The 24,992-nt window shown below is 51.9% G+C and overlaps 1 protein-coding gene across 2 annotated transcripts in view; it reads right to left on the reverse strand.

Annotated features, from left to right (window-relative positions):
- GRIK3 (glutamate ionotropic receptor kainate type subunit 3) overlaps positions 1-24,992 on the reverse strand; it is a 231,446-nt gene that overhangs the window by 12,112 nt on the left and 194,342 nt on the right. For both annotated transcript variants that reach the window (XM_032639887.1, XM_032639895.1), the window contains exons 11-13: positions 11,500-11,723; positions 5,268-5,386; positions 2,676-2,893 (exon numbers count right to left, since the gene is read on the reverse strand). In XM_032639887.1, coding sequence (XP_032495778.1) covers positions 2,676-2,893; positions 5,268-5,386; positions 11,500-11,723 — 561 coding nt within the window. The remainder of the gene's footprint in view (positions 1-2,675; positions 2,894-5,267; positions 5,387-11,499; positions 11,724-24,992) is intronic.

Consider the following 24,992-nt stretch of genomic DNA (forward strand, 5'->3'; position numbering starts at 1 on the left):
AGGAGGGTGGGCTGGGGGTGGGGCAGGGAGGAAGTAAGTTTGTCCAGGGACCTTCTAGGAGGGTCTTTTCTTCTAGCTCATCATCCGAAGTGGGGATAATGCATCCACACTCAGGTTCCTCTCTGCCTACATAACAGTCCCACCGCTGCTGCCGATGGAAGGGGGCCTAGGCAAGAGGGCTTTCATTTGAACTAAAGCAGGAGACAAGGTGGCCAGAGAGCAAGCGGAATTCATTGGTGATCAGGAGGGCAAGGAAGGGGAGTTGGTTCTGCAGGGGGATGTGGAGTTGCTGTTTCTGGCCAAAGGCCCTTGAGAGCCTGGGCCCTTAAGCCCCAGCATCCCAGCTGGGTGGCAGCATTTGTGTCCCTCCCCTGCCCTCCTCACTGCACCATTGGCAGGGAAGGTGGGTGAGGGTGGTGCGGGCTGAGGGAGGTGCTGCTTGATGCCGAGGACAGCAGCTCGGTGGGGAGCAGGGACCAGGCTCTTGGAAGCCAATCTGAGCATCTTAGCATGGAGGGAGGCAAGGGCATCCAATCAGTGGCAATGAGCCTGCACTGGGCTTATTTATGCTGCTTCCCTTTGATTGGGAGCCCTGCTTAGAGACGGGCTCATCTGTAATGCATGAGGGATGCTCTGGCACAAAGGGCTGGGCCATAGCCTGCGGATAGGCAGAAGCAGGCACAGCACACACACACACACACACACACACACGCGCGCGCATGCGCGCGCCCATCCCCCCACTCACACTTATCTAAGCACACCTGTTGGGACATTTAAGCAGACACGTGTGCACTCTCCACCTACATATCCATGTAGACACTGGCACACACCTGTAAACAATCATAGGCACATATCCACATGCCCAGATCACAGAGACACATGCACACATATGCTGGTCAGTACATATATGCAGACACACGTGTCCAAGCATAAAGACACACAAGCACCCAGAGAGGCTGGCTCTTGTGCATGGGCACACGTGTGCACACGTACACACCTGAATGTGCCTTCACACGTCATATACCGCTACACGCGCACGTGAAGGCATTCACATACTCACATACTTGCTCACCCTCGTGAACACACACACCGGGTCCCAGAGAGCCCCTAGCGTGCTTAGGACAATGCTTTATCTTCCCCACACTCTCAGTACATGGTGGTGACCTTGTAGGAAGACCGAGTTTGCCAGAGGCAACATCCCGGAGGGGAGTCTGTTTCCTCCCTCTTTGCTCTTCACTAAGCAGCTGCTTCTACCCTTAAGAAGAGGCACAGGGGAGGCCGGGGTCGGGGGTAGCGCTACTGGGGCTCCATGCCCAGGAGGTAGAAGCCTTTCCCACCCAACCCCTTCTTTCTGTCCTTACTCAGGCCCCACTGGAGGCTCAGTCTATCACTCAGAGGCTTAGCCTGGAAGGAGGCAAGGGCTGGGGGATGGGGAACCAGGGCCCGGAGGAAAGCAAAACCCCCCAGGCTTTCAGACGGATTGACGGCAATTGGCTACTAAACACATACATGAATGAATGGACCCATAGCCACAGAATGCCCAGATCCTGACCATTTCTGAGAAATCATTAGAGCAGTGGTCCTCAAAGGGTGGGCCCTGGACCAGCAGTCTCAGCCTCACCTGGGAACTCATTAGAAATGCACATTCTCAGGCCCCCCCAGGACCTACTGAATCAGTAACTTCAGGGGTGGGGCCCAGCAATCTGGGGGCTCCCCAAGCCTGCCGGGTGATTTGGACACACACTCAAGGCTGAGAACCGTGGCTCAGAACATGGGCTTTGGAGAAAGGCAGGCCTGGGCCAGCCTCGCGCTCCTTCAGCCGTGAGTCCTTGGACAACCCGCTTAATGCTCCAAGCCTTAGTCTCCACACGTGTAAAGTGGAAACAATTGCAGTACCTACTTCACGGGATTTGTCACGAAGATTAAATGAGACCAAGCATGGAGCACCTGGCCCACTGTGAGCTCTCAGTGGTGGTAGCTATAATTATTATTACTTTAATTTCCAGAAGAACATTTACAGCTATCGGTGGTCAGGGTCATTCAGTTTCCTAAACCCTCAGCTACTCTAGTAGAAGGTGAAAAAACAGTAAGGAACTAAGCCAACGCTTTACAAAACAGGAGGATGCAGCAAAGTCATGGCCAGATCCCCATGAGAGCAGTAACCTGAGCAGCTGACAGGGGCTTTACATGGACACCAGCATTCCACGAGTGTAATATGCTAAGGAATGCTTGTAAATGCTTGTTCAAGTTTTAAGCCTCCTTCCTTCCCTGGAGGATGTTCCCCCTCCTGCTCTCTCAGTGGTGGAGAGCTCACCCCAAGCCCAGGCCAGCCTCTTGGAAGTGGAGGCTGCTGAGAGGCAAAGCCAAGGGCAGGGAGCCCCCTGGCCCCAGGGCCTGTTTGTGTGTCTGGGCCATGCTTCTCCTTCCCCCTTTTCCAGCCTCTTCTCTCCACCGGTCCTCCTCTGATGATTTAAGGAAACACGGCATATTCATGCTGCTTGTCCCAGCTATGGAAACGTCTAGGATTTGTGCTGGGACCAGCCCAGATGGCCACATCACTATAGCTCCTCAAAGTCAACTGGTCCCAAACAGGGATGGGCGGAGCCCAGGGGATTTCTGGTCCTTTGGCTCTGTGTGGTTAGGGAAGGATAGTGAAGGAAGGGAGAAGGTCTCACCTTGAAGAAGGTCATGGTGGCCCCGTCCTTGACAGCCCCATACTCGATTTTGGTTTGCTTGGCCAGGTCATCGGCAGAGTCGATGGGCGATTCCATGCGCTCCACGGTCAGAAAGGCAGCCAGGTTGGCCGTATAGGAGGAGATGATGATCAGCGTGAAGAACCACCAGATGCCACCGATGATGCGCGTGGACAGGGCTTTGGGCATCAGTTCAGACCCTGGGAGGAGGGAGGAGGAGACTGGTGGTCCCTGGCAATGCTCAGACCAGGGTTGCTCTGGTCCTCTGGGACACGGACTCCACTGACAGCCTAGTAACAGCGGAGACCTCTTGCCTAGACCAGTGGTTCTCAAAGTGTAGTTCCTGGACCGTCAGCATCACCTGGGAACTTGTTAGAAATGCACATCCTCAGGCCCCACCCCAGGACCTAATGAATCAGTAACTTAGTGGTGGGGCCCAACAATCTGGGCTTTGATAAGCCCTCCAGGTGATCCTGATGCAGGCTAAAATTTAAGAACCACTGCTCGAGAAAAACACACACATGCATAACATTTCCCAGGCTTGTCAGACCCTCTGATGCCTATCTGTGAACCACCTGTGTGGTCCCAGGTTCTGAACACCTGGAAGTCTTGCGTGAATCCTGCTCTTAGCTCTTAGTTCTCTGTGTGATCACGTGCCAGACAACTTCCCTCTCTGGGACTCTGTAAAGCATCGTCCTTCCTCTGTCCCAGCCTCATGCAAATACCACCATGCTGCTGTAATGATACAACTTGAGGAGGAACTGTGTTGGAAATACAAGTGGTATACAAATATAAGATTGCTATAGGATGCTTTGCAGGAGGAGAAAAATCAACATTTTTTGAAGCTCTTCGCCGAAATAGATCACTCCTCCTCCCCGACCTTGGGTGCGAAGCATAATTTAGCTGAAACCTTCTAACCGAAGTAATTAACTAGGTGGCTTTCAAGAGATTTAAATAGCAAGTGACTCCTGAACTTTCCAGAATATTTGGCCCTGCCATCTGAAAAGCGTCTGCTTTGATATGGATGAATTTTTTCTCAAAGAAATCACTCAAGGGAGAGCTTTTCAAATACATAACTATTTTTCTCCCTCCTAATCAAAACCTTGTGGGGAATCCCTCAGGGGCCAGGGCTTTGAGTAGCAGCAGGAGGTGAAAGGGAAGCTATTACCGCATTGAGGGGCCTCCAGGTCCTTCCCAGCTGTCAGTGCACAGAGATGATGAGTGAAGAAGCAAGGTGAGGCTTCAGGACACTCATTAGTGGTGGGGACCGAAAGAGGCACTTCCCTCTAAAGCTGCCTGTCACTTCCCAGCTGCTGGAGACCACGCCCCTGCCTCCACCCCCAGCTTCATCTGCCTGGCCCTCCCCCAAGCAAGGGGCTAGAGTTGCCCCCAAAGGGAGAATGACTTATTTTACTTGTTTGCTTGGTGAGCTCTGCCAGGCTCTGTTAGGCCCCCGACCTGGCCTCTGTCGTGGCTGGGAGTTCGCTCAGGTCAGGGTCCCTCATTCAAGTGCCCAGCACAGGGCTTGGCATGTAGTGGGGACTCAGGAGACACTGAGATAACATCAGTCATTCATTCCTTTGGCATTTGCTAGTATATACCTACTGAGGACCAGGGTTTGTGCTGGACCTAGAGGATACACACAGATGAGTGAGGGACAGAGACATTCTTTGCCCCTTGGATCTCCTTCCCTCCCTGGTGCCCTTGTTGCCCACTGTCCCTCTGTGGGTCCCTAACCCAGGCAGAGGTAATGAGCAGAGGCAATGAGCACTTGGCTCCTGGTCAGCAGGGCTTGGGGGTGGGGTTCTTCTGGGGGTCTTTCCTGGCTGGGGTTCCCTCCCCCTGTGCTTGCCCTCCAGCCCCTGGTGTTTCTGCGCTGTGCTCCTTGTAGGTGCTCTGCTTTCTGAGATATTTGAGCAAGTGCAGATCTTTCCAAAAGATGCGCTACCAGCCAGGGGGAGGTGCAGCATCCCAACCTTCCCTCAAGAGGATGTAAGAAAAAATGGCGTCCTTCTGTGTTTACCAGCTCTGATGCACTGAGGCTAATGTCCCCACCTCAGACATGCCCTTTTCGACTACCAGGCTCCCCAGAGTCCAGTTCCCGCTACATTCTGAAGTTTTCATAATCCATCTCTGTCCTCCAGCCCCATGGCCACTACCCCGGCTCAGGTATCATCATCTCATTTCTGCAGTAGCCTCCCACCCAGCCTCCCTGCCTCCAGTCTCCCCTCATGCTCAGCCCAACTTTGCTCAGCCAGATTCTGTGGCGGTGAGGCCTTCGGTGGGGTTGGCCCCGGCAGACAAGATGCTGTATGTCCATTGCAGCTGGAGCAGGAGGGGCTGGGGATGAGCCCTGCATGCCATGGGTGGGCGTGGCTTATATGCTTCAGCCTCAGACCGTGAGCCGGTCCAGCCACGGCAGTGATGGAGCTTGGGGACCTGGGAAAGGGCACACACCTGAGCATCCAGGTGTCTCCAACCTTCTGAGGGCTTGGCAGGTCTGAGGCTGCCCTGGAGGGTGGGGCTGGCTCTGCTGACACTGGAAAGGAGGCTGCCTGGGGAGGGCACACATACCTTGCTGCATCAAGGACCCCATTCCAAACCAGAAGCTGTTCAGCAGAGTGAAGTTATTTTCTACCACCTCGGAGCCAGGGTTGCAGGGGTGAGCATCATACCACTCATAAGGGCTGAACCTGCAGCAGAAAGAGGGGGGCAATGAGGCGAGGCTACGGGGAGACGGGAGGGAAGGAGTGTCCGAGCCACACAAGCCGGCGGTTTAGCAATCAGTGATATGCCACCAACTTTAGCATCAATTCCCTCACCGTTCTGCTGGGAAGGCAGGGAATGGGAAACCAGGGCCATTTTCCTTCTCATTCTTTATTGTTAGTGCCCTTTTCTGGTGATAAAAGTAATTCAGCAGTATCTCTTAGAATTAAAAGTGCACATGCCCTTCAACCTAGCACTTCTGCAACTCATTATCCATCCTACAAAAAACACTCCCACAGGAGCACAAAGAGAAGTGAGTGAGGGTGTTTATCAAAGCATTATTTGTAATAGCAAAAAACTGGAAACAACCTAAATGTCCTTCAATAGAGGAATGATTCACTAAACTCCGCCACAATCGTACTCTGAAACATCACGCAGCTGTTAGAAGAAATGCACCAACAGGGAAAGATCTTCAACACATATTGTTTGGTCTTTTACAGAAAGTGATAAAAATAAGAACAATATGATCACATCTGTATAAATAGATTCCTGAAGACATCGTTGCATACCTATTTATGTACCTTTGTATATAAATGCATATAGAGTCTGGAAGGATCCATATCTAAAAAAAATCACTGTTTACCTCGGGGTGGGGGGTTGTTAAAATGGCAGAAGAAATTTCATGGAAGCCTGTTCCTTTGTATGTATTACATGAATTTTGAAAAATGAGAACAGGCTTTTGAATTACTTGTATACTTTAAAAAACCTTAAAATGGAGAAATAGTAAAATACACTCTTCACAAAATAGTCAAACAGTACAGAATACAATGGGAAAGTGAAAGTACACCATGATCCCACCCTCTGGGGAAAACAATGTGTTATATATTTTTTTCAGATTTTTCCCTCTGAATATGCAAATACATGCATGACAGGAAAAAATGTTATTTAAAACTCCCCACTGCCTTCTAAGGAAGAGAAGTCCTGATAACTGGAGGGATCTTTGTTTACTGTGTGAATTCCAGTTGAGGAATTGGACATGTAAGCTGGAGGAAGCTGGAACACTCTGGAGAGATTGAGAGAAAGTCCCCACCAGGCTGGAGTGGCTGCAGTGACTGGGGTGACTGGAGTGGCTGGTGTGGGGTCAGAGGCTGAGTTGAGAGACCCGGAAGGAGAGACATGTCTGATAGAATTTTGTTTTGTTTTTTAAAGTGTGATGAGTTTTAAGTGTGATGTTGTGACTTTCCATCCCCCTTTTAAAAGCTTTAGTCAATTAAACATTGATCACCAATGCTCACATGAGAAGAATTTTGTTTTCACAAAGCAGGAAGATCCTCCAGATAGGAAATTGCAAAGTGAGCCTTCAAACCAAGATGGGGATTTTCAAAGTGAATGACCACGAACTGGTTAGAGGCTCTAAAAATCCACAAGAAAGAGACAGAGGATGAAGAGAGTAGAGATGAGAGACTGTTGTGAGAAGAGTTTTAGAGAAAGCCTTTGGAGAGCTGTGTGTTCAGGGGCCCCCTGCATTGAAGTCTAGGGAGAGCAGCTTCCACAGGGTGGCTGGGGGAGCTCGGGGGTGGCTCTGGAAGGAGTAGATGTGGTGGACACCACCTGGGAAGTCTGGAGGGCAGGGGTCGGGCTGATACGTGCTTCTTAGGTGAGGCAGGAGGGTGAGTCCTTGCTGCACGGCACCGGCCTGCAGGCCCAGACGTGACCAGGGCTAAGGACGTTTCCCTGGACCAGATGGGCCCATGTAGAAGAGAGATCCAGCCCAGATCCACCTTGACTCCTATCCGAGAAGGGCGATGGGACTCCAACAGGGAGAAGCCATGGAGCAGGGGCTGCTAGAGGACCAGGTGCTGAGCGGGGGAGTGGGCCGACCAAGGAGGCGCTACCAAAGGGGGCCTACATGGGGGCGAGGGGAGAAGTCTGATCTGTGAATGAGGGTAGAAATGTTGCGGACTATACCGGACTCAGCCTTCTAACTTTTGAGTTGAAACAGTGCGTTTGTGCTTTAGAGAGAGACCTAGGGTTTCTGAGCTCTGGAAGCAAGCCAAAAGTGACAGGTCCTGGCAGGGCTTTCACTGGGGCAAAGAAATTCACCTCTGAACGCACTGGAAGGTGGGTGAGAGACAAAGTAAAGATGATTTCTGATGAGCTCTCATGAGCCCTGCTTTTTTAATGTACACACACATGTACAAAGTATATATATGATATATGGGATAATCTTTTAACACAGACACAAAATCATATCATATATCTTGTCTTAGATCTTGGCTTTTCACTTAATAAGTCACCAGCCTCTTTCCAGATCAGTCCTTCCTGATCCCCTTTATTCTCTATAACTAATTAATAGGTGTTTCTTTAATACATTTCTTAAATTGAAGTATAGTTAATTTACAATGTGTTAGTTTCAGGTGTCTAGCATAGTGATTCAATTCCATATATGTTCTTTTTCAGATTCTTTTCTATTATAAGTTATGACAAGCTACTGAGTACGGTTCCCTGTACTATACAGCAGGTTCTTGTTGTTTACCTGTCTGATATACGCTAGTGTGTATGTGTTAACCCCAAACTCCTAATTTCTCTCTCCCCTCCACCTCCCCACCATCCCCTTTGGTAACCCTAAGTTTGTTTTCTATGTCTGTGAGTCTATTTATCTTCTGTAAATAAGGTCATTTGTATCATTTTTTTAGTCAATAGGTGTTTTTAACCATTCCTCTTTGACGGCACTTAGGCTGGCCCTATTTTCCACTGTGGTACACTCTGCTGAAAGAAACATCCTTGGCCACACTTCCGTGGGTACCTAGGCCAAAGGGCAGCCTTGTCTAGGGCTTTGCTGAGAAGGCTTTCTAGATTTGGGGGAACTGGAAAGTGGGGCTCAGTGGTGACTTTCAACAGGATAAATTCCCAGAGGTGGAATTGCTTACCATGATAAAAATAACTGGTCTCAAATGGGCCTCTTGGTTATCAAGTACTGTTATAGTACCCCTCAAGAGGCCGACAATGCAGCAGGTGCCCACTTTACAGGTGGGGAGGTGGCTTGGAGCAGTCTAGGTGACTGCAATCTTGCGGTCAGTGGGTGGAAAGGCCCAGATTCGAACTCCAAGGCCACAGGAGGGAAGAGGATGGGATGGGCGCTGGAAGGTGCCACCAAAGTGAATGATGGATCTCGGATTTATGGCTTGTGGCTACAACGGGTTCTCTCAGTCTTGCAAGTAAGTTGGAGCTGGTAGAGGCTGACCTGGAGATACTCTGTGTCCCCTCAGGGGAGAAGTCTAAACATCGGCCCCTGGGTAGAAGGGCAGACAGAGCACTGATTGGCCGGGACCATCTCTTCCCTGGGACTCTCATCTGTACTGGATTTGGTCGGAATGTGACTCCTGGGGGCTGGGCTGGCGGCTCACCCCCGGCCCTGCCTCTGGGGTCCACTTAGGATTATCTCCTTGTCATGAGTGCCAACTGTCCTGCTCTCTGTGGTGAGAAGCATCCGCCCTCCCTTCCTTTTTTCTCACTGAGCATGAAGCAGAATATCCTGGTGGCAGAGAAATGCCTTGGTCAATGCCTGGACCCCTGATGCTAGACAGGCACAGGTCAGGCCAGTTTTTATGTGTGTGTGCTGTACGCGGGCCTCTCACTGTTGTGGCCTCTCCCGTTGCGGAGCACAGGCTCCGGACGCGCAGGCTCAGCGGCCATGGCTCAGGGGCCTAGCCGCTCCGCGGCATGTGGGATCTTCCCGGACCTGGGCACGAACCCGTGTCCCCTGCATCGGCAGGTGGACTCTCAACCACTGTACCACCAGGGAAGCCCCAGGCCAGTTTTTAGGATGGACAGCCCTGTGCCCTGCTGGAGCTGCCCGGAGGGGGCCTGGACACCTGCCCACCCTTCGCAGACCCCATCTCTTGGGCAGCTGTGTCCAGCTCTCCGGCAGACAGCAAGGAGTGGTCCAAAGGACACAGGCCACGTGGAGGCGAGGGGACAGAGGGCCACATCCACACTACAGATGTGCTGTGCTCGACCTCAACAGTATTGTAAAATATCAAATTAGTGGCTACTTATAAAAGCCATGAGGCTTCACGTGAAAATCTGAACCTCTCTCTAAAAATCATGAACCCCGCAGCACTGGTCTATATTCCTGTTTAGCAGAGTCGGTTAGAGCTGAGTGGCAGTCACTCTTTTCTCCACGTGTGTGCTCAAGTTTGCCTCAGTTCCCACTACTCCCTGCCGCCTACCACCCAGCCTGCTTCACTCCCTCATGCTTCCTCTGTGTGCCACCCCTGATTTAAAGTCGGGCAAGTCTTGGTTTGAAGCCTAACACTCCACGGAAAGGCTTTCTGACTTTGGGCAAAGACTTAACCCCTGTGAGCCTCAGTTTCTGCTTTTGTAGAGTGGAGATAATCGTACCGACCTCACAGGACTGCTGTAAGGATTTGACAGCAAATCCTTACAGGGTGTGTAAGTGTTGTTGTGAATTGGGTGTGAATTGTGTTGGGTGTGAATCCAGTTGGGTGTGAATTGTGTTGTCAGAGTGTTACCCTGTGTGACAATTGTCCTACGATGCTGTTCATGGCTCTGTGGCCGAGACCCTTGTCCCTCTCCGCTCTCTCCGGCATCCTGTGTCATTCCAGCAGCTCCAGAAATCCCATCTCTTCCAGAAAGTCTTCCTAGCCTATCCTTGAGAGGGGGGCTCCTACCTGCCTGGCCAGGAGGTAGTGGGTGGGAAGGAGGTTGGGCTGCCAGCAGCTGATGAAAAGCCAGGAATTAGAGGGGGATGGGAGGCACATCAAATGAGCAACGCTGATGCTGGAAAAACTCCAGCTGTTTGCAAGGGGGTGGGAGCCAAGTGGCCGGCTGGAGCTGCTAAAATTATGGTGAGAGCTCTGGAGAATGGCTCCTGGCTTTCAAAGGCTTGTTAGACCATTAGAGACAAGAGGCATAATGAAGGTCTCTCTGTGGCAGTCTGGGCGAGCAGGCAGGCAGCATCAGGCCTGCCGGCAGCAAAGAGCTTCGGAGGCAGGACAATTTCCTCTCTCACATCCTTCCCTTTGGTCTGTCTCTGTGTGGGAGGAGGGAGTGAAAAGAAGCAGGGTTGGGGGAAGGCTTTCAAAGAAGACTCAGGAGAGAAAAAGGCCGAAACACCAAGTCCTTGGATCTCAAACTGCTTCTCCGGAGAAGTCTCGCTTCACACCGTGTTAGAATTTAGAGAAAAAAGAACCAGGGCAGGGGCAGGGGCTGGGGCTGGAGCCTGGAGGGAGGAGGCAGAGGGCCCAGGAGCCACCAACTTGGGGCGGGAACAGAACACGAATGTCCAGGTGGCCAGAGATGTGGGTTGCAGATAAAACACTTGGTGACCTGAGTTCACTTGCCGGATGTGTCCCTTATTGCTAGGATGGCCTTGGCGTGTACTGAGTCCAGATGTCTCCCCTTCATGGGAGGCTGTGAGAATTAAATAAGATAACTGGCTGTAAAGGACAGGGCAGGGTGCTTGGCACACAGCCAGCACTCAGTAAACACTGAGCTAAACCTGTTTCCTAGTGACCTCTCCCTACCACCCACCAGTAAGGATGTGCTGTGTCTACTTCATGTGAACAACTAAATATGCAAGGGTATTGCTAGTACGTGTTAGAGGCGGGTAGGTGCGTGTGCCAAGTTTCTGCATGTGTGCATGCGTGTGACTTTATGTGGCATTGTTCCCCCTGCTGTTGTGGACTGGATGGACACAGTCTGTTTGCCAAGTTTCAAGCTACCTGCTGGGCCACCCAATGCGCCTGGGTCTGCTGTACTGGGTGCCTGGCCCAGGTGGTGCAGCCTTGGGCAGTGACTTAACCTCTCCTGCTCATAGGACCTGGGATACAACTGCTGCCTCTCAGAGTCATGGACACAGACCAGGGTGAAGACTGGGGGATTCAAGCTCAGAGGCCATGGAGTGGTCCCTGAGCGATATGAAAGGATCTGAGCCTCACGGAGGGAGGCAGGAGAGCAGGTACAGCAGTGGCCTGAACCTGGGCCTTCTGTGCAAATTGCTGAGGATGGGGGGACCTGCCTGGCTCCCTGAGCCTCTAACCCTGGGCCAGACCTCTGGTCAAGGCATTGCCCTTACCTGGCGATGACAAAGAGGACACAGCTGACACCCAGGTAGGCGAGGAGCACGTACATCCAGATGTCTGGGGACAAGGGGTTGAGGAAGGAGAAGACACTGGGGTTGGTGCCATTGGGCTTGCGATAGAGGATGCTCACACCGAGGGTCATGAAGGGCTTGGAGAAGTCGATGGCCTTCTCGCGGACGTGGGTGATGGTCAGGGGGGCCACAGCCAGATCTGCCTTCTGCAACGAGAGACAGACAGACTATGAGCAAAGCCTAAGGCTAGCAGGGGACAGAGCACCCCTTCTTGAAGGGAGGAGAGACGAGGGAGTGAAGTGGAGTCTGTTGCCTGAGCCCTTCATCACTTCATCACTCCTTAGTTTCAATATTTACTAACCCTTCCTCTGGGCCAGGCCATGCCCAGGGTGCTGGGAGACAATAATGAATTAGACCTAACCCCTGTTCTCCAAGAGCTCATGGCCTTGAGGAAAAGGACAGTGGTATCAACATGCAGAGAATGGAACCCTATTGCAGCTGTAACCCATGCGGTCCATTCTCAAAATGGTGCCTTTCAAATACTGTTCAGCAATCTTCAAACATTTAAAAATAGCTGGTGTTCTTTCTTTGTGACTATCAAAGGTCATGAAGAGGACGCAGAATCCACAGCAACCCTTATTTATATCTAGTTTCCTCTCCTATCTACTTCTTGCACGCTTCACGCCACTTTGGATATTCTATATATCCTCAAAGCCCCAAAAACCAGTGGGGCAAAAATAATACTCTCTTTGGAGGGAAAGGGTGGGGAAGAAACTAAACAGGCAACTTCAGAGCCCTCTTTAATACGAGAGGGGAGGCAAGAGAACAGAGCAGAGGAGGAAGGGAAGGGACTGGGGAAGGCTAGGGATGCCCGTCACAATTTTAACAAGGGGAATGATTAAAGGTCTGTATCTCTGGTCTGAGCTTTTTCTGACTAAAAATCTACAATCTCTCACTCCCATCTTTGCAGGCTTTCCTCACTGTTCTCCTCGTGCACAAGGCCCCACTAAGCTGCTTCCTGTTTACCGCATTCCCTTCTTGACCTCCACGCTTTGCACACACGGTGCCCTGTTGAGAATGTCTCTTCCTGCTGTCTAACTCTCACCGCCTTCCATACCCCTTTGCATATGCTATGTCTTCCAAGAAGCCCTCCCTGATATCCTCCAATTCTAAACTCCCATGAAGCTTGCACTGTCCCACGGTAAGGTCCTAACCTGCTCAGTTGAAATGGCAGTATGTGCAGCCATGTGTCTTTGTGTCATATCTGCCTATTTACCTGTGAGTTGCTAAGCGCAGCCGGGACTGTGGCTGACTCACTGCTTTGTTTCTCTACTCCACAGCCCCATCTCAGCCTTTGCAATATTTGTTAACTAATAATGTGTCCCTCTGAGAGGCTGTGCCTCGGGCTCCTGTGGATATGTACATACCAGAATGTGAACCAAGTTATCACTTCCCTTCCTCGGGTGGGGCAGGACAGAAAGAGAGGCTGAGTCCTAAAGACCAGCACTAAAGACCCTTTTGCTAAGGGCAGCAGCTGCCTCTGAGAACCCCCTTCCAAACAATAGTCTCTAGGCAATCATCCACTGACTTGGTCCAGCTTAATTAATTAACTGAGTATTTAAACAATTAATTGTTTTGTGAGCTTCACTAGGCACTAGGGATACGCAGCTGAGCCAAACAGACATGGTTTCTGCCCTCCTGGGGCTTAGAGTCTAGTAGGACAGACAGATGTTAATCAAATTGTTTTCTAAGTGGTAGCTATTAACACATCTCTGACTACACTGATCCTAGAATAGGAACCAGCAACCAAGTTGAAATGAAACTTCAAGACAGGGAGGACTGGTATGGGTAGAGCCCCAGCTCCTAAATGACTCTGCAGGTGCTCCAGGCTGCGGGGCACTGGCACTGGCTGGGGGGCACTGGCACATAACCCCAATGTTTCTCCTTCTAATGTCAGCCCCCACGACTGATTATTGACACTAGGAGCCCAAGGATTCGGTGAATCTTAGAACCTGGGAAAGTCGGGGAGGAGGGGCCTATTACAAGGGATGTTTCATACTGGGACCTTCCTTTTGTAAGCTTCTAAGTGTGTGAGTTGGAACTTGCCTAGCTTTGAAGGCAGAGGAAGAAGAAGCAGGTAGCTGCTGCCACCCTAGCTCCCTGGAGCCCTCTCATTTCAGGGTGTGCACAAAGGAAAGCAACAAAAGGAGAGAGAACTGTCGGGGAAGGTGCAGAGGGACTAATGTGTATTTGCTCAAGACCTACTGTGCACCAGTTGGGGGTACACGGGTGAGCAAGAGACCCAGTTCTGCTCTCATGGAGCTTCTGGTGAAGGGGGCCCCTGTTGGAGGCTGTGGATAGCACTCCAATTGGAGTGGGAGCTGGGGTGGGACATTCTGGAAGGTCCCTTTCAGTCCTGAAGTTCTAAGATCCTCTATAATGTTGGCATGACATCATTCTAGAACTTGGCCTCCCCTAGCCCCGCCCCTTCAAAGCACATTGCTTTGGGAGGCTCTGTTCTGACTCCAGAGTCACCATCACTGTTCAGAATGCATTTGGAACTGGTCTCTGGGAATGGCTTCTGGGGCTTGTAGTGGATTCTTGGGAAGAACCTCAAAGTCAATGGTGGCAAATCTTCCTTCGGCTTTTGATGGCAGGTTGGATGACAGTGTTAGTAACTGAGGGGTCAGTGTGTTTGCAGCCAATGTCTTTCCCACCACGAGTGTTCCAGGAGTGGCGAGGAAGCCAACCACAGGGCCAGAGGCCCTCTTTCTTCCCCCAGATGGTTTCAGAACCTTCAGAATCTCCCCACCAGCCTTTCTGCTCTCAGGTTCTAATGGTGTTGGAAGGCACCTGTGCCTACGGCAGCAAGACAACTGGTCAACCTGACCTTCTTCACAGGAAGTTTTGATGTGTGTTCTCCCTTGGGCTTCAGGAAGGCTGGAGTTCTCCACTTTGCTTTTGGTTTAGGCAGGAAATACTACATTTCACCGTTGGTTACGATTTCCCTGAAAAAGGCCTTATTTTGTCCAACTTCCCTTGAAAGAGCTGAACAGATGTCAAGCCTTTGCTGTTTCAGTTCATTACTCAGAATGAAAGGCCCAATCTTGGCAGGCTCTTCCCACTTGTGCAAGTTTTCTTTGAGGATGATTCATAAAATCATAGGCTGTCAGAGCTGGACAAGAGACCTTTAGCAACATCTATTCCAACCCGTATTATTTATGGAGGGAAACTGAAGCTCACAGAAGGTCCAAGGTCTTTGCTCTCATATTTACAGTAATCATGTCCTTGAACAAACCAAACCTCTGACTTGTGCAACACATTCATTGGTCTTATGGGTGATTTGTTAGCCCCTTCTGCCTCACTGAAGACCTTTCCATACCTTAAAAAAAAAAAAAAACCTCTGGACCAGGTAGGACAGCTCTTCCAGGACACTACTTCATCCCTATAAGCAGCTTTCCAAGAATCTGTCAGGACCCTCCTGGCTCCAGCTGTCCTACTCTCCTCCATGCTTGCATAAGGTCAATTGGCACCATTTGCTTTACCACGTCTCCACAGCCAGAAGTGAAGGCAAGAATGACTTAACTAGCTACAGCTCCACATTTCTGCCCTTAGTATCCAGGCACTTTGGCTGCTGGTCGGATGCTATAGCCTCATACCCCAGAGTGAAACCTGGCAAGCCTCAGCTTGCTACCTGTGTCTGGTGGCCCAGTTGGCACCTGCCTACTTGGATTCCCAAATATGGTCCCCACCAGATTCCCCATCTATGTGCTCTGCCTCTTGGTTGGGGATCCCCCAGGGCATCTGCTTGCTGACTGCTATAGTTAAAATAGTAAGAACTACTGTCCTTTACTGTCTTTCATAGATGCTTCTTATACGCCAAGCATTGCTAAGTGTACTACCTACATTACCTTATGCGACCCTCCCAGTAGCCCCAGTTTGGTCAAGCTGGTGAGTGGCCAGTGGCGTTCGTGGTATGGTGATGAGCGTAGCCACCTTCCAAGCTGGTGAGTGGCTGAGCCAGTACTTGGACCCAGTTCACTGTGACCTCAAACCCCGATGTTTTACCACTCTACCATACCAGCCACGTGCAGTGTGGGATGAGTTGGGCACCCCCTCCCCAAATATGTTCAAGTCCTAACCCTGGGTACCTGTGAACGTGACCTTATTTGGAAATAGGCTCCCCCGCTCACCACCACCTAAAACAGTATTTTATTATTGCCACTGGGACTAAACAACCTTGGAGAAATTCCTGGGTAACGTAGCTGGGGCTGTGCCTAGGGAGGACACACTTTCTCTGTCTTCAGTGGGCGTGTCCACTTCCGCATAGATCTGTTTCTCCCTGACTCCCGCTGAGTGCCCCTAAAGCCATCAGTGTGCAAACACCCTCTCCTGAGTGTGCAACCTTGTGGAAGGCTCCTGGCATGAGCCTGTTTTTTATTCAGACTCTCTGTGTCACCGTATTTCCCTCATAGGTCCCCTAGCAACACTCCCCAAGTGGTTTAAAATTCCCCTAATACTACTGCATACCTATCAGAAGAGCCAAAAGAAAACAATGTTGATAATACCAAGTGGCGATAAGGATGCAAAGCAACGGGGTGCCTCATAGGTTGTGGGTGGATATGTAAAATGGTGCAGCCACTCAACGTTACTGGTTATTATAAGAGCGTAGAACTCAGGAAGAGCTAGATGAAGAAGATACATAGGGAAAGTTATGCGGGAAATGGTGTGGAGCTTCCATGCTTTCTCTCTTTCTCTGGGCGTGCCACTCTCCCCACATCTCCGTGTGTCCACCAACCCAGAAGCGCTGGAAATTAGGTCTTTGTGGAAGTCATCAAGTTAAGATGAAGTCATACTGAATTAGGGTGAGCTCCAAATCCAATGACTAGTGTCCTTATAAGAAGAAGAGAGGACACACAGTTACACACAGAGAAGGCCATGTGATGGGAGGCAGAGACTGAAGTGATGCCACTTCGAGCCAAGGATGCCAAGGATTGCCAGCCACACTAGAAGCTAGGAGAGAGGCCTGGAACAGATGCTCCCTCCAAAGGGACCAACTCTGTGGACACCTTGACTTCTGATTTCTGGCTTTCAGAACTGAGAGAGAATAAATTTCTGTGATTTTAAGCCCCCTAGTTTGTGGTCATTTGCTGTGGCAGCCCTAGGACACTCACACACGTGCCACCTAAGACCCTGGGCAGGGTGCATGCAACTCCCTGCACCTCCCACTGCCAGCCCTGCCCCTGCACCTGTCCTATTCTGATAGGCAGGCCTTACGGTTGGACCCACCCTGCCCTGCGTGAGCCCACGCTGCATTCCTAGAGACCTGAACTTGACTCTGCCTTCTGACCATGACTGCCTGGGTCTCCCCAGCATACACTTCACATCACCTGGCTAGGCTTGGGAGCCCTATGGCTACAAGAACATGCTGATTCGCCCCAACTTCTCTTCAGGTCCTTGTACTTCTACTACCAAAGCCACCCAAGAAACCTAGTCTCACTCTTGCCACATAGGCAGGACTTGTCTCCAGGGCTCTGTCTGCTGGCTCTCTGCCCACGTCTCATGGTGGGATCCATGGAATTCACCTTCCAGTCTTTTCCCAAAGTGTTGTTTCTCCAACTAGAATCTTTCCTGATTCCCAATGCTGCTTAATATATGTCGAGACTTTTCCCTCTGCCCTTCAGATAAAAAATTCTTATTTTGGGTTCATTAAGCCATTCACGATCTACATGGTGCTGTCTAATAGTACTTCCTGCAATGATGGAAATGTTCTGTACCTGCCCTGTCCAATATGGTAGCCACGAGCCACATGTAGAACTTGAAATGTGGCTTGTAAAACTGAGGAAATAAATGTATACTTTGATTTCATTAATTTTAAATTAAGTAATTTAAATTAATTTAACCAATTGATTTTAATTAATTTAAGTTTAAATTTAAATAACCCCATGTGGCTGGTGGCTAGTGAATTGGAAAGTGCACATCTAGCCCTGCCTGCCTCTGCAGGCTTACCTCCCATTTTGTTTTCCCCTGGTTCTCTTCCTACTGGCTTCTTTCAGACCCTCCAGTCCATGCTCACCTCAGGACCTTTGCACGGTATTTTTCTCTACCTGGAACTTCTTCCTCTCTGAACTCTTTGTTGAGCTAATGCCTGCTTCTCCTTCAGATTTCAGCTCCAACATCACTTCCAAAGACAAAACCCCCAGGGGAAATCAGGCCTCCCCTGGTGATGACTCTCACAGCACCAGGTATTTGCAGTCCTAGCACTGATCTTATTTGTGATTTTAGGTATTGGGTGATTTCTCCCCCCACTGGCCCATAAGCTCATGAGAGCCGGGCCTGAGCCTGTGTCTTTTCACTATTCTATTGCCCCCCACCTAGCATAGTGTCTGGCTCACAGCAGGCCCTCGGTAGAGATTTGGGGACTGAATGAATGGGGTGTTGCTGGTTTAGGAGAGACACCCAGCAAGCGTGTCCTCAGAGCCAGCTGGCTGGGGCACCTGGCACTTTCTAAGAGGGCAAAGCCAGTCACAGACAGTATCGCTGATGAACCCTGGCCTCACCAAACTTAAGAAAACACAGTGCCCCTTGAAAGGCCCTGGACATAAGTCTGGCAGCCAATGGCCTTAACAACCCACACGTCTGAACAGAGGGGAAACGAGTGCTAGTAGATTTATGAGTGCCAGCGGATGGGTCAACTACCAACACCTGTGATTCACAAGCCAGCTTCCTGAGCTGATAGCAACCTCATGGCCTGATGGTGAGCAATGATGCCATGCCTTTCCCTGGCCTGGAGAACTGGTGATTCCTGAGTCCCAGAAGGCTCCAAGCTGTGCCTCTGTCCTCCAGGAAGGATGGGCGGATCCTCCCTGCTTCATAGCCACAGGGCCCTGGGGATGGACGCCCCACGGCTCCATCTCCTGTCTCTGGGGGTTCTCTTTCTCCATCCCACAGGGCCCTGAAGATGGCATCTGCCCAGAGAGGCCCTGCCCAGCCAAGCCCAAGGAGCTGGGGGCAGGGAGCCCCCTCCGTCCACGGGCTGTGAGGTCCCAGTTGTACATTCCCATGGCCCCTGTGCTGGTCCTCAATGCCCTTACCACACATGAATTTTGATCTATAAGTTGTTGCTTGATATCTAGCTCCTCTGCTGGTATATAAGCTCCAGGAGGGCAGGGACTACATTTATTTCACTCACTAATGTATCTCCGGGATTAGCACAAAGGCAAGCAAAAAGAAGGGGCTCAGTAAAGTTTTGTTGGAAGACTGAGCATCAAAGTACCCCCAAGAGTCCTGATCAACCCTTACTCCAGCCTAACGGGCTGAGCTCTGGCCTCTGTTTCCCTGCTCAGTTCCCCCATTCTTCCTGAGGTCACTCTGACCCCTGCCAGTCTGCCGGGGTCTGGCCCAGCCTGCCTGTCTCTCACCAGCCTCCCTCCAGTGTTTGGACCCTGCGCCCTTGTCCTTGATGGGTACCCTTACTTATGACCTATCAGTGGTCCCTAGCATTCATTGATAGCCCTCACCGGTCCTCATGGCTCTCCTCAGGCAGGTCCTGGTGACATCTTCAGCTCCACAGCACCTGCAGTGGCAGCCCTGGGCGACCTGGCTGCCCTGGGGATGGGGCCATCTGTTTCCTCCACCCCAAGCCTGCCCTACTCCATCCGGGGCTCTGTCCTGCCCCCCAGGTGAGCTCCCAGCATGCCTTGCTTTGAAGTGCCCTGTTCTAGGCTGGGAGAGCAGACTTGGGCAGAGCCTTTCCTGGCCTTGTAAACAGGGGCTGGGTCCAATGCATATAGGCCAGAACCAAGGTCTGTTCCCTGGCTGGGAGGAAGGTGGGACACAGTGAGGTAATGGTGGTGTCTTAGACACCAGATCTTCCCGTCACATCTGCCAGCCTACCTGGAGGCTGGGAGACCAGAGTGCACAGTCTCAAGGCCATGGCTGATGTTGGGTGACACCTTTCCAAGTCTATGTCCTCCTTCATCTGTCCCTCATGTACCATTTTCTGTTACCCGCCAGGGAGCCAGAAATGACCCAGACCCCTTCCCTGGATTTCTCTGAATGCTGATGACTAGGAGGACAGGGAAGGCATTTCCCACCTCCCACAAGTCTCTAGGGCCTTCCTCCAGGACTCCCCACTGGTTTCCGATGCGCAGGGCCTCTCAGCTCAGGCGCCAGCCTGCCAGCCAGGGAAGCTCTTTCACCTGGCCACACTCCTCTTGTGGAATACTTACATCTATTCATACATTCATAGATTACTGCCTGCCTGTTTCCTCCACTAGAATGTAAGCTCCTGAGGCTCAGGGAAGGGATCCTGACCGTTTAGTTCACACTGTATCCACAGTGCCTAGCATGGGGCTCAACTGAACAAATTGAATGAACAAGTGAATCCCTTAATCGGTGGGAGCATTGGCTGGATCCACCCTCTGAGGTTTAGAAGAGGTCACCCAGCGAGCCCTCCTTCAGGGCCTGGTGCACTGCAATTCTTTTGGGGGGTACACTGAGTCCCAGGTGGTGTCCACTGATGTCCCACCAGCCGGCCGGCGCCACACTTAACAATCAGCACTGTAGCCACCGATGACCTCGGAACAGCCCATATGTATCTAAAGACATGGGACAGGTGCTAGAAAATTCCTAAGTGCTGACCGAGGGGTCATGTACCCATGCTTCACACATAGTCTTCTTGAGCCAACGGATGCCCGGCAGTGAGACATGAAGCCCATGCCTTTCCCAGGCCTGGGAGAATGGCCGGTTCCTGAGTCCCCACAGGGCTGTCTTTCAGGACAGCTCAGCTGGCGTTCCCCGCTTCATGGCACACTATGGGGGATGCATCACACCTCCATTCGCATCTCTGTAAGATCCCCCCTTCCCTACTCCCTGCCTGTCCACAAGGCCGGCGTCCACCCAGGGTCTGCCCCGGCACGGTCCTACCAGCCCTGCAGGACCCCTGATGAGGGCGGAGACTTCAGCAACCTCGGCGACCCCACCCAGGTCGGTACCCCCATCTAAGCCCTGCATATCTCTTCCTCATTCTTCAAGTCTCAGCTCCAGAGTCACCTCTGCAGGGAAGCCTGAGTCATTTTCCTGTTTGACACTCCCAAAGTCCCCTGTACATATTTCTCCTCGCAGCACCGATCAACATTTTAATGAAATTTAACTTGGTTGATTCATTGCTTGTTCCCAGAGGGGTGGGAACCACGCTGACCTTGGTTGCTCCTATATCTCCAGTCACCGCCCCGGGTCTGGCCCGTCATGTGTGCTTGGCTCACCCGTCTCATGCGCCAGGTCAGACCCTCTGGCCATGACCAACCTCACGCAGGCACAAGCTGCCAGCATGTCACCTCCTGTCCCCTTCTTTCCTGTCTCTCCTGCCCCGCTTCCCCCATAACTTCCTGTGGACGCTGCTGCAGGGCCCTGATTGGCTCCCATGCCTGCCCTGCCAAACCCAGAAATGCATGAAAGTCAGGTGCCAGTGGATAAACCTGTTCCCCCTTTTCCCCTCACCCCGAGAGGTGGTCCTGAGACACACTTTGTCAGGCTTTTCTGGGGTGCAGACTTGGATTAGTAGCACTCAGTGGTGACCAGCTCAATGCTGCGCCCTCGTATCGGCTTTCCCTCCCCTCTGCTCCTCTTCTGTGCCCTGACTCTCCTCGGCATCACCCCCCAACCCACGCAGTAATAGCGTCTGAGCCTCGTCAGCCTCTGCCCTCCAGAAGCCCAGGCTGAGATAGGGTTCCATAAAGCTTTGTGGAAGGAAGGAAGGCATGATCCTCAGCGGGAGGGCCAGCTTCTTCCCGTTGCTTCCTCCACCCTTGGTTTCCCTCCAGCAACCCCCTCACCCCTGCAGCTCTGTTGCTGCTTTGCTCCTTGTCCTTTCTTGCACTGGTTATCTGGACCCTGACCTCCTGCCAGGCTCTTTCCAGGTTTCCCAGGCTAGTCTCTGTTTGCTGGGTCCCGGCAGCTGACAGCCCTGCAGTGAATCTCAATGTAGCCCAAGTCCTTCTTGCATCCCTCACCTGCTTACTTGGTCGTCTTCAGGTAGATCCTAAGCTTCCCCGGAGCTCCTCAGTCATTGCTCTGGGCAACCTGGCTGCCCTGACAAAAGGCTACCTTTTCAGTCCATCTGCTTCCCTGCCCTCACCTGCCCTGTCCCATCCAGGCTTCTGACCTGCCCTAGGTGAGCTCCCAGCATGCCTTGCTTCAAAGTGCACTGGCCAGCCTGAAGGAGGTGGCTTGGCAAAGCCTTTCCTGGCCACCCAAACAGGGATTTGGGGCCCCTCCTAAGACCAACGCATGCTGGCCAGAACTAAGATCTGGTTCTTGGTTGGAAGGCAGGGGACACAGTGCGTGACGGGGTCGGTCACGGCCTTGACACCAGACCCTCTGCTCGCACACCTTGGGTGGGAAGCTCAGTAGTCATGACCCCATAGCCATGTCTCTGGGGATGGTGTGCAAGTCCACATGCTCATTCATACATCATTCGTCAACACCTGCTCTGCGTACCCAGCCCCACGCCAGGTGCGGGCAGCACCAGCACAGTCCAAAAGCACTGTCTGTCTGGAAGAAGAGTCAGGAGGGGAAATGGGCCCTTGGAGCTGTGCCACCTTCTCTGCTCTGCTCTCAGTGTTACACGGCGACAGAGAGGGACACCTGGGCAGTGCTATTTCTTTCACAGGGGAAGGGAAGACACGCCAGGGCTAGCCATGACCACTCCTTGTCTCAGTCATCTTGGTCTAGCCGCCTCCATGAGACAGGGAAACCACCTTACATGCTCTAGGGAGATGTAACAACTTCGAGATAAAAGAACGAATGGCTTAAGTGAGAGGGTGGCATGGACATATACACACTACCAAATGTAAAACAGATAGCTAGTAGATAGCTAGTGGGAAGCAGCCGCATGGCACAGGGAGATCAGCTCGGTGCTTTGTGACCGCCTGGAGGGGTGGGATGGTGGGGTGGGAGGGAGGGAGACGCAAGAGGGAAGAGATATGGGAACATATGTATATGTATAACTGATTCACTTTGGTATAAAGCAGAAACTAACGCACCATTGTAAAGCAATTATACCCCAATAAAGATGTTAAACAAACAAACAAAACAAAACAAAAAACAAACAAACAAACAAAAAACAGATAGCTAGTGGGAAGCAGCCGCATGGCACAGGGAGATCAGCTCGGTGCTTTGTGTCCACCTAGAGGGGTGGGATAGGGAGGGTGGGAGGGAGATGCAAGAGGGAGGGGATATGGGGATATATGTATATGTATAACTGATTCAATTTGTTATAAAGCAGAAACTAACACACCATTGTAAAGCAATTATACGCCAATAAAGATGTTAAAAAAATTAAAAAAAAAAAAGAATGAATGGCTTCCTGTGGCCTGGAGGGCGTTCATCCTCGCCTCTCCCTCTCTGTTCACAGGCCTGGGAGAGCAGCCAGGACAGGACTCCTCGGCCTCCGAAAAGAAAGCTTGCAAGAGGCCAGGCCAGGGGTGTTCAAGGAGCCTGTGTGGGGCCTGACCCGTACCCCTAGGAGATCACACTTGTGCCAACTCGTGGATGCTGTTCCATCCTCGTCTCCCTCCGCCTCCCCACCTGCTACTTGAGACCCTGTGTCCATGCCTTCCCAGAAGCCTCTCCTCCTTTGGCCTCCATCACCAATGCTCCCTGGCCCTCCTCCCTCCTCTCTGGCCTTGCGGGCTCAGGCGTCTTGTTGAGGCCTCTTTCTCATCCCCTCCTCACACTTCCATGCCATTCAGGGTCCCACCCCAGGTCCTCCTCTCTTCTCTCCCCAGCAATCCCCGCCTCTGTTTCTGTGTCCCAAGGTTCCCCCGAGGCTGTGTTCGTGACTCCAAACCTCCACCTCCAGCCCTGCCACCTCCTCTGAGTGCCCAGCCATACGGCAGCCACCTCCTGAGACCCCAATCCCAAACATGATGTCTGAACCTCTACCAAATCCTGTGGGGATGACCTCACCACCGCCCCAGCCACCCAAGCTAGAATTTCACAACTTGTCCTCGATTCCTCCCTCCCTTCTCCTTGCCTCCTTCATGCCGCCAATCACCAACCTCATCAATTCTATCTTCATGTCTCCATCCTATTCCATCTACTTTCCGCCTTTTTGACCACAACCTTCGGAGGCCACCATGCTCTCCTCCACCCAGGTCCCAGTGCTGGCCTCCAGACTGGCCCCAGTTTAGCCCGGCAGCACAAGTCCCAATCTGATGTCACCCCCTTGCTCTACATCTTTCAGCTGTGCCTTGTAGCTCACAGGATTAAAACCGAATTCCTCACTTTAGCACCCAAGGCTTTTCAAGGCTTGTCTCTTGCCCCCTTCTCCAGCAGCAGTGTGCCCTCTTGGCTTCAGGCTTTCCATACTTAGGGCTCCGTCTCCATAATCCCTAGCAGGATCCCAGGCTCGTGGTGCCAGGACAGAAGCTCTTGATGGTAGGTGTCAGGAAAGGCCCCCAGTGTAGAAAGGGGGTGATGCCTGGGGTGCGCCTCAATCCCCGTGAGTCTGGTCAGTAGGAGTCAGTTCCCTGAGGCTCCAGTTTGGATTCAGAGGAGCAAGGACTAGATCCCAGGTCACTGTGGCCCACCCAGGTGACCACGGCCGAGGGGCCAACTCTCCCACTGCCATCACGGCCACCCATGTGCATACTTTTATATTTATTTATTTATTTATTTATTTATATTTTTTGTGGTACACGGGCCTCTCATTGCTGTGGCCTCTCCCGTTGCGGAGCACAGGCTCCGGGCGCGCAGGCTCAGCTGCCACGGCTCACGGGCCCAGCCGCTCCGCGGCATGTGGGATCCTCCCGGACCGGGGCACGAACCCGTGTCCCCTGCATCGGCAGGCGGACTCTCAGCCACTGCGCCCCCAGGGAAGCCCTGTGTGCATACTTTAGACAGGAGGAAATGGGGAGCAGCAGGATAGCTCCCGTGTGCTGAGCATGTGCTGTAGCTCATTAAATCTTCCCAAGAACCCTAGGCAGAAGGCTTTTACAATTATTCCCATTTCCTAGAGGTGGAAATAGAGGCCAGAGAGGTTCAATAACTTTCCCACTGTCAGCTACAATGTGCTAGACCCTGAATTTGAACCCATCTCTGTTGAATTCCAAAGTCATTAAAATACATGGGAGTAATTTAAGGCAGGGACAAGAGTAGGAGACTTTCGGGGGAGGGGGAGTGAGAGAGAGCAGGGAGTAAAAATGGAGAGAGTGACGATCGGGGAGAGAGATGGGGTGATGGATGGAGAAATCACTGCTCTGTTCAATCACCTTTTTTGTTCCCATAGCTGGAGGCAACATCGGGGAAGGCAAGTATGTGAGCAGGAGAGGGACACACCCTCTAGGTACCCCATCTTCCCCCATAACCCTGGCTCCTTGGAAGGCCTGTGGCATGGGACAGAGAGGAGCAGAGTGTCAGGGAAGAACTTAAGTCCTGTTGGTCAGAGGCTCCATCCAGCGCCTCCAAATGGG

The sequence above is a fragment of the Phocoena sinus genome, chromosome 1, assembly GCF_008692025.1.
Source record: "Phocoena sinus isolate mPhoSin1 chromosome 1, mPhoSin1.pri, whole genome shotgun sequence".
In the NCBI taxonomy this organism is placed as follows: Eukaryota; Metazoa; Chordata; class Mammalia; order Artiodactyla; family Phocoenidae; genus Phocoena; species Phocoena sinus.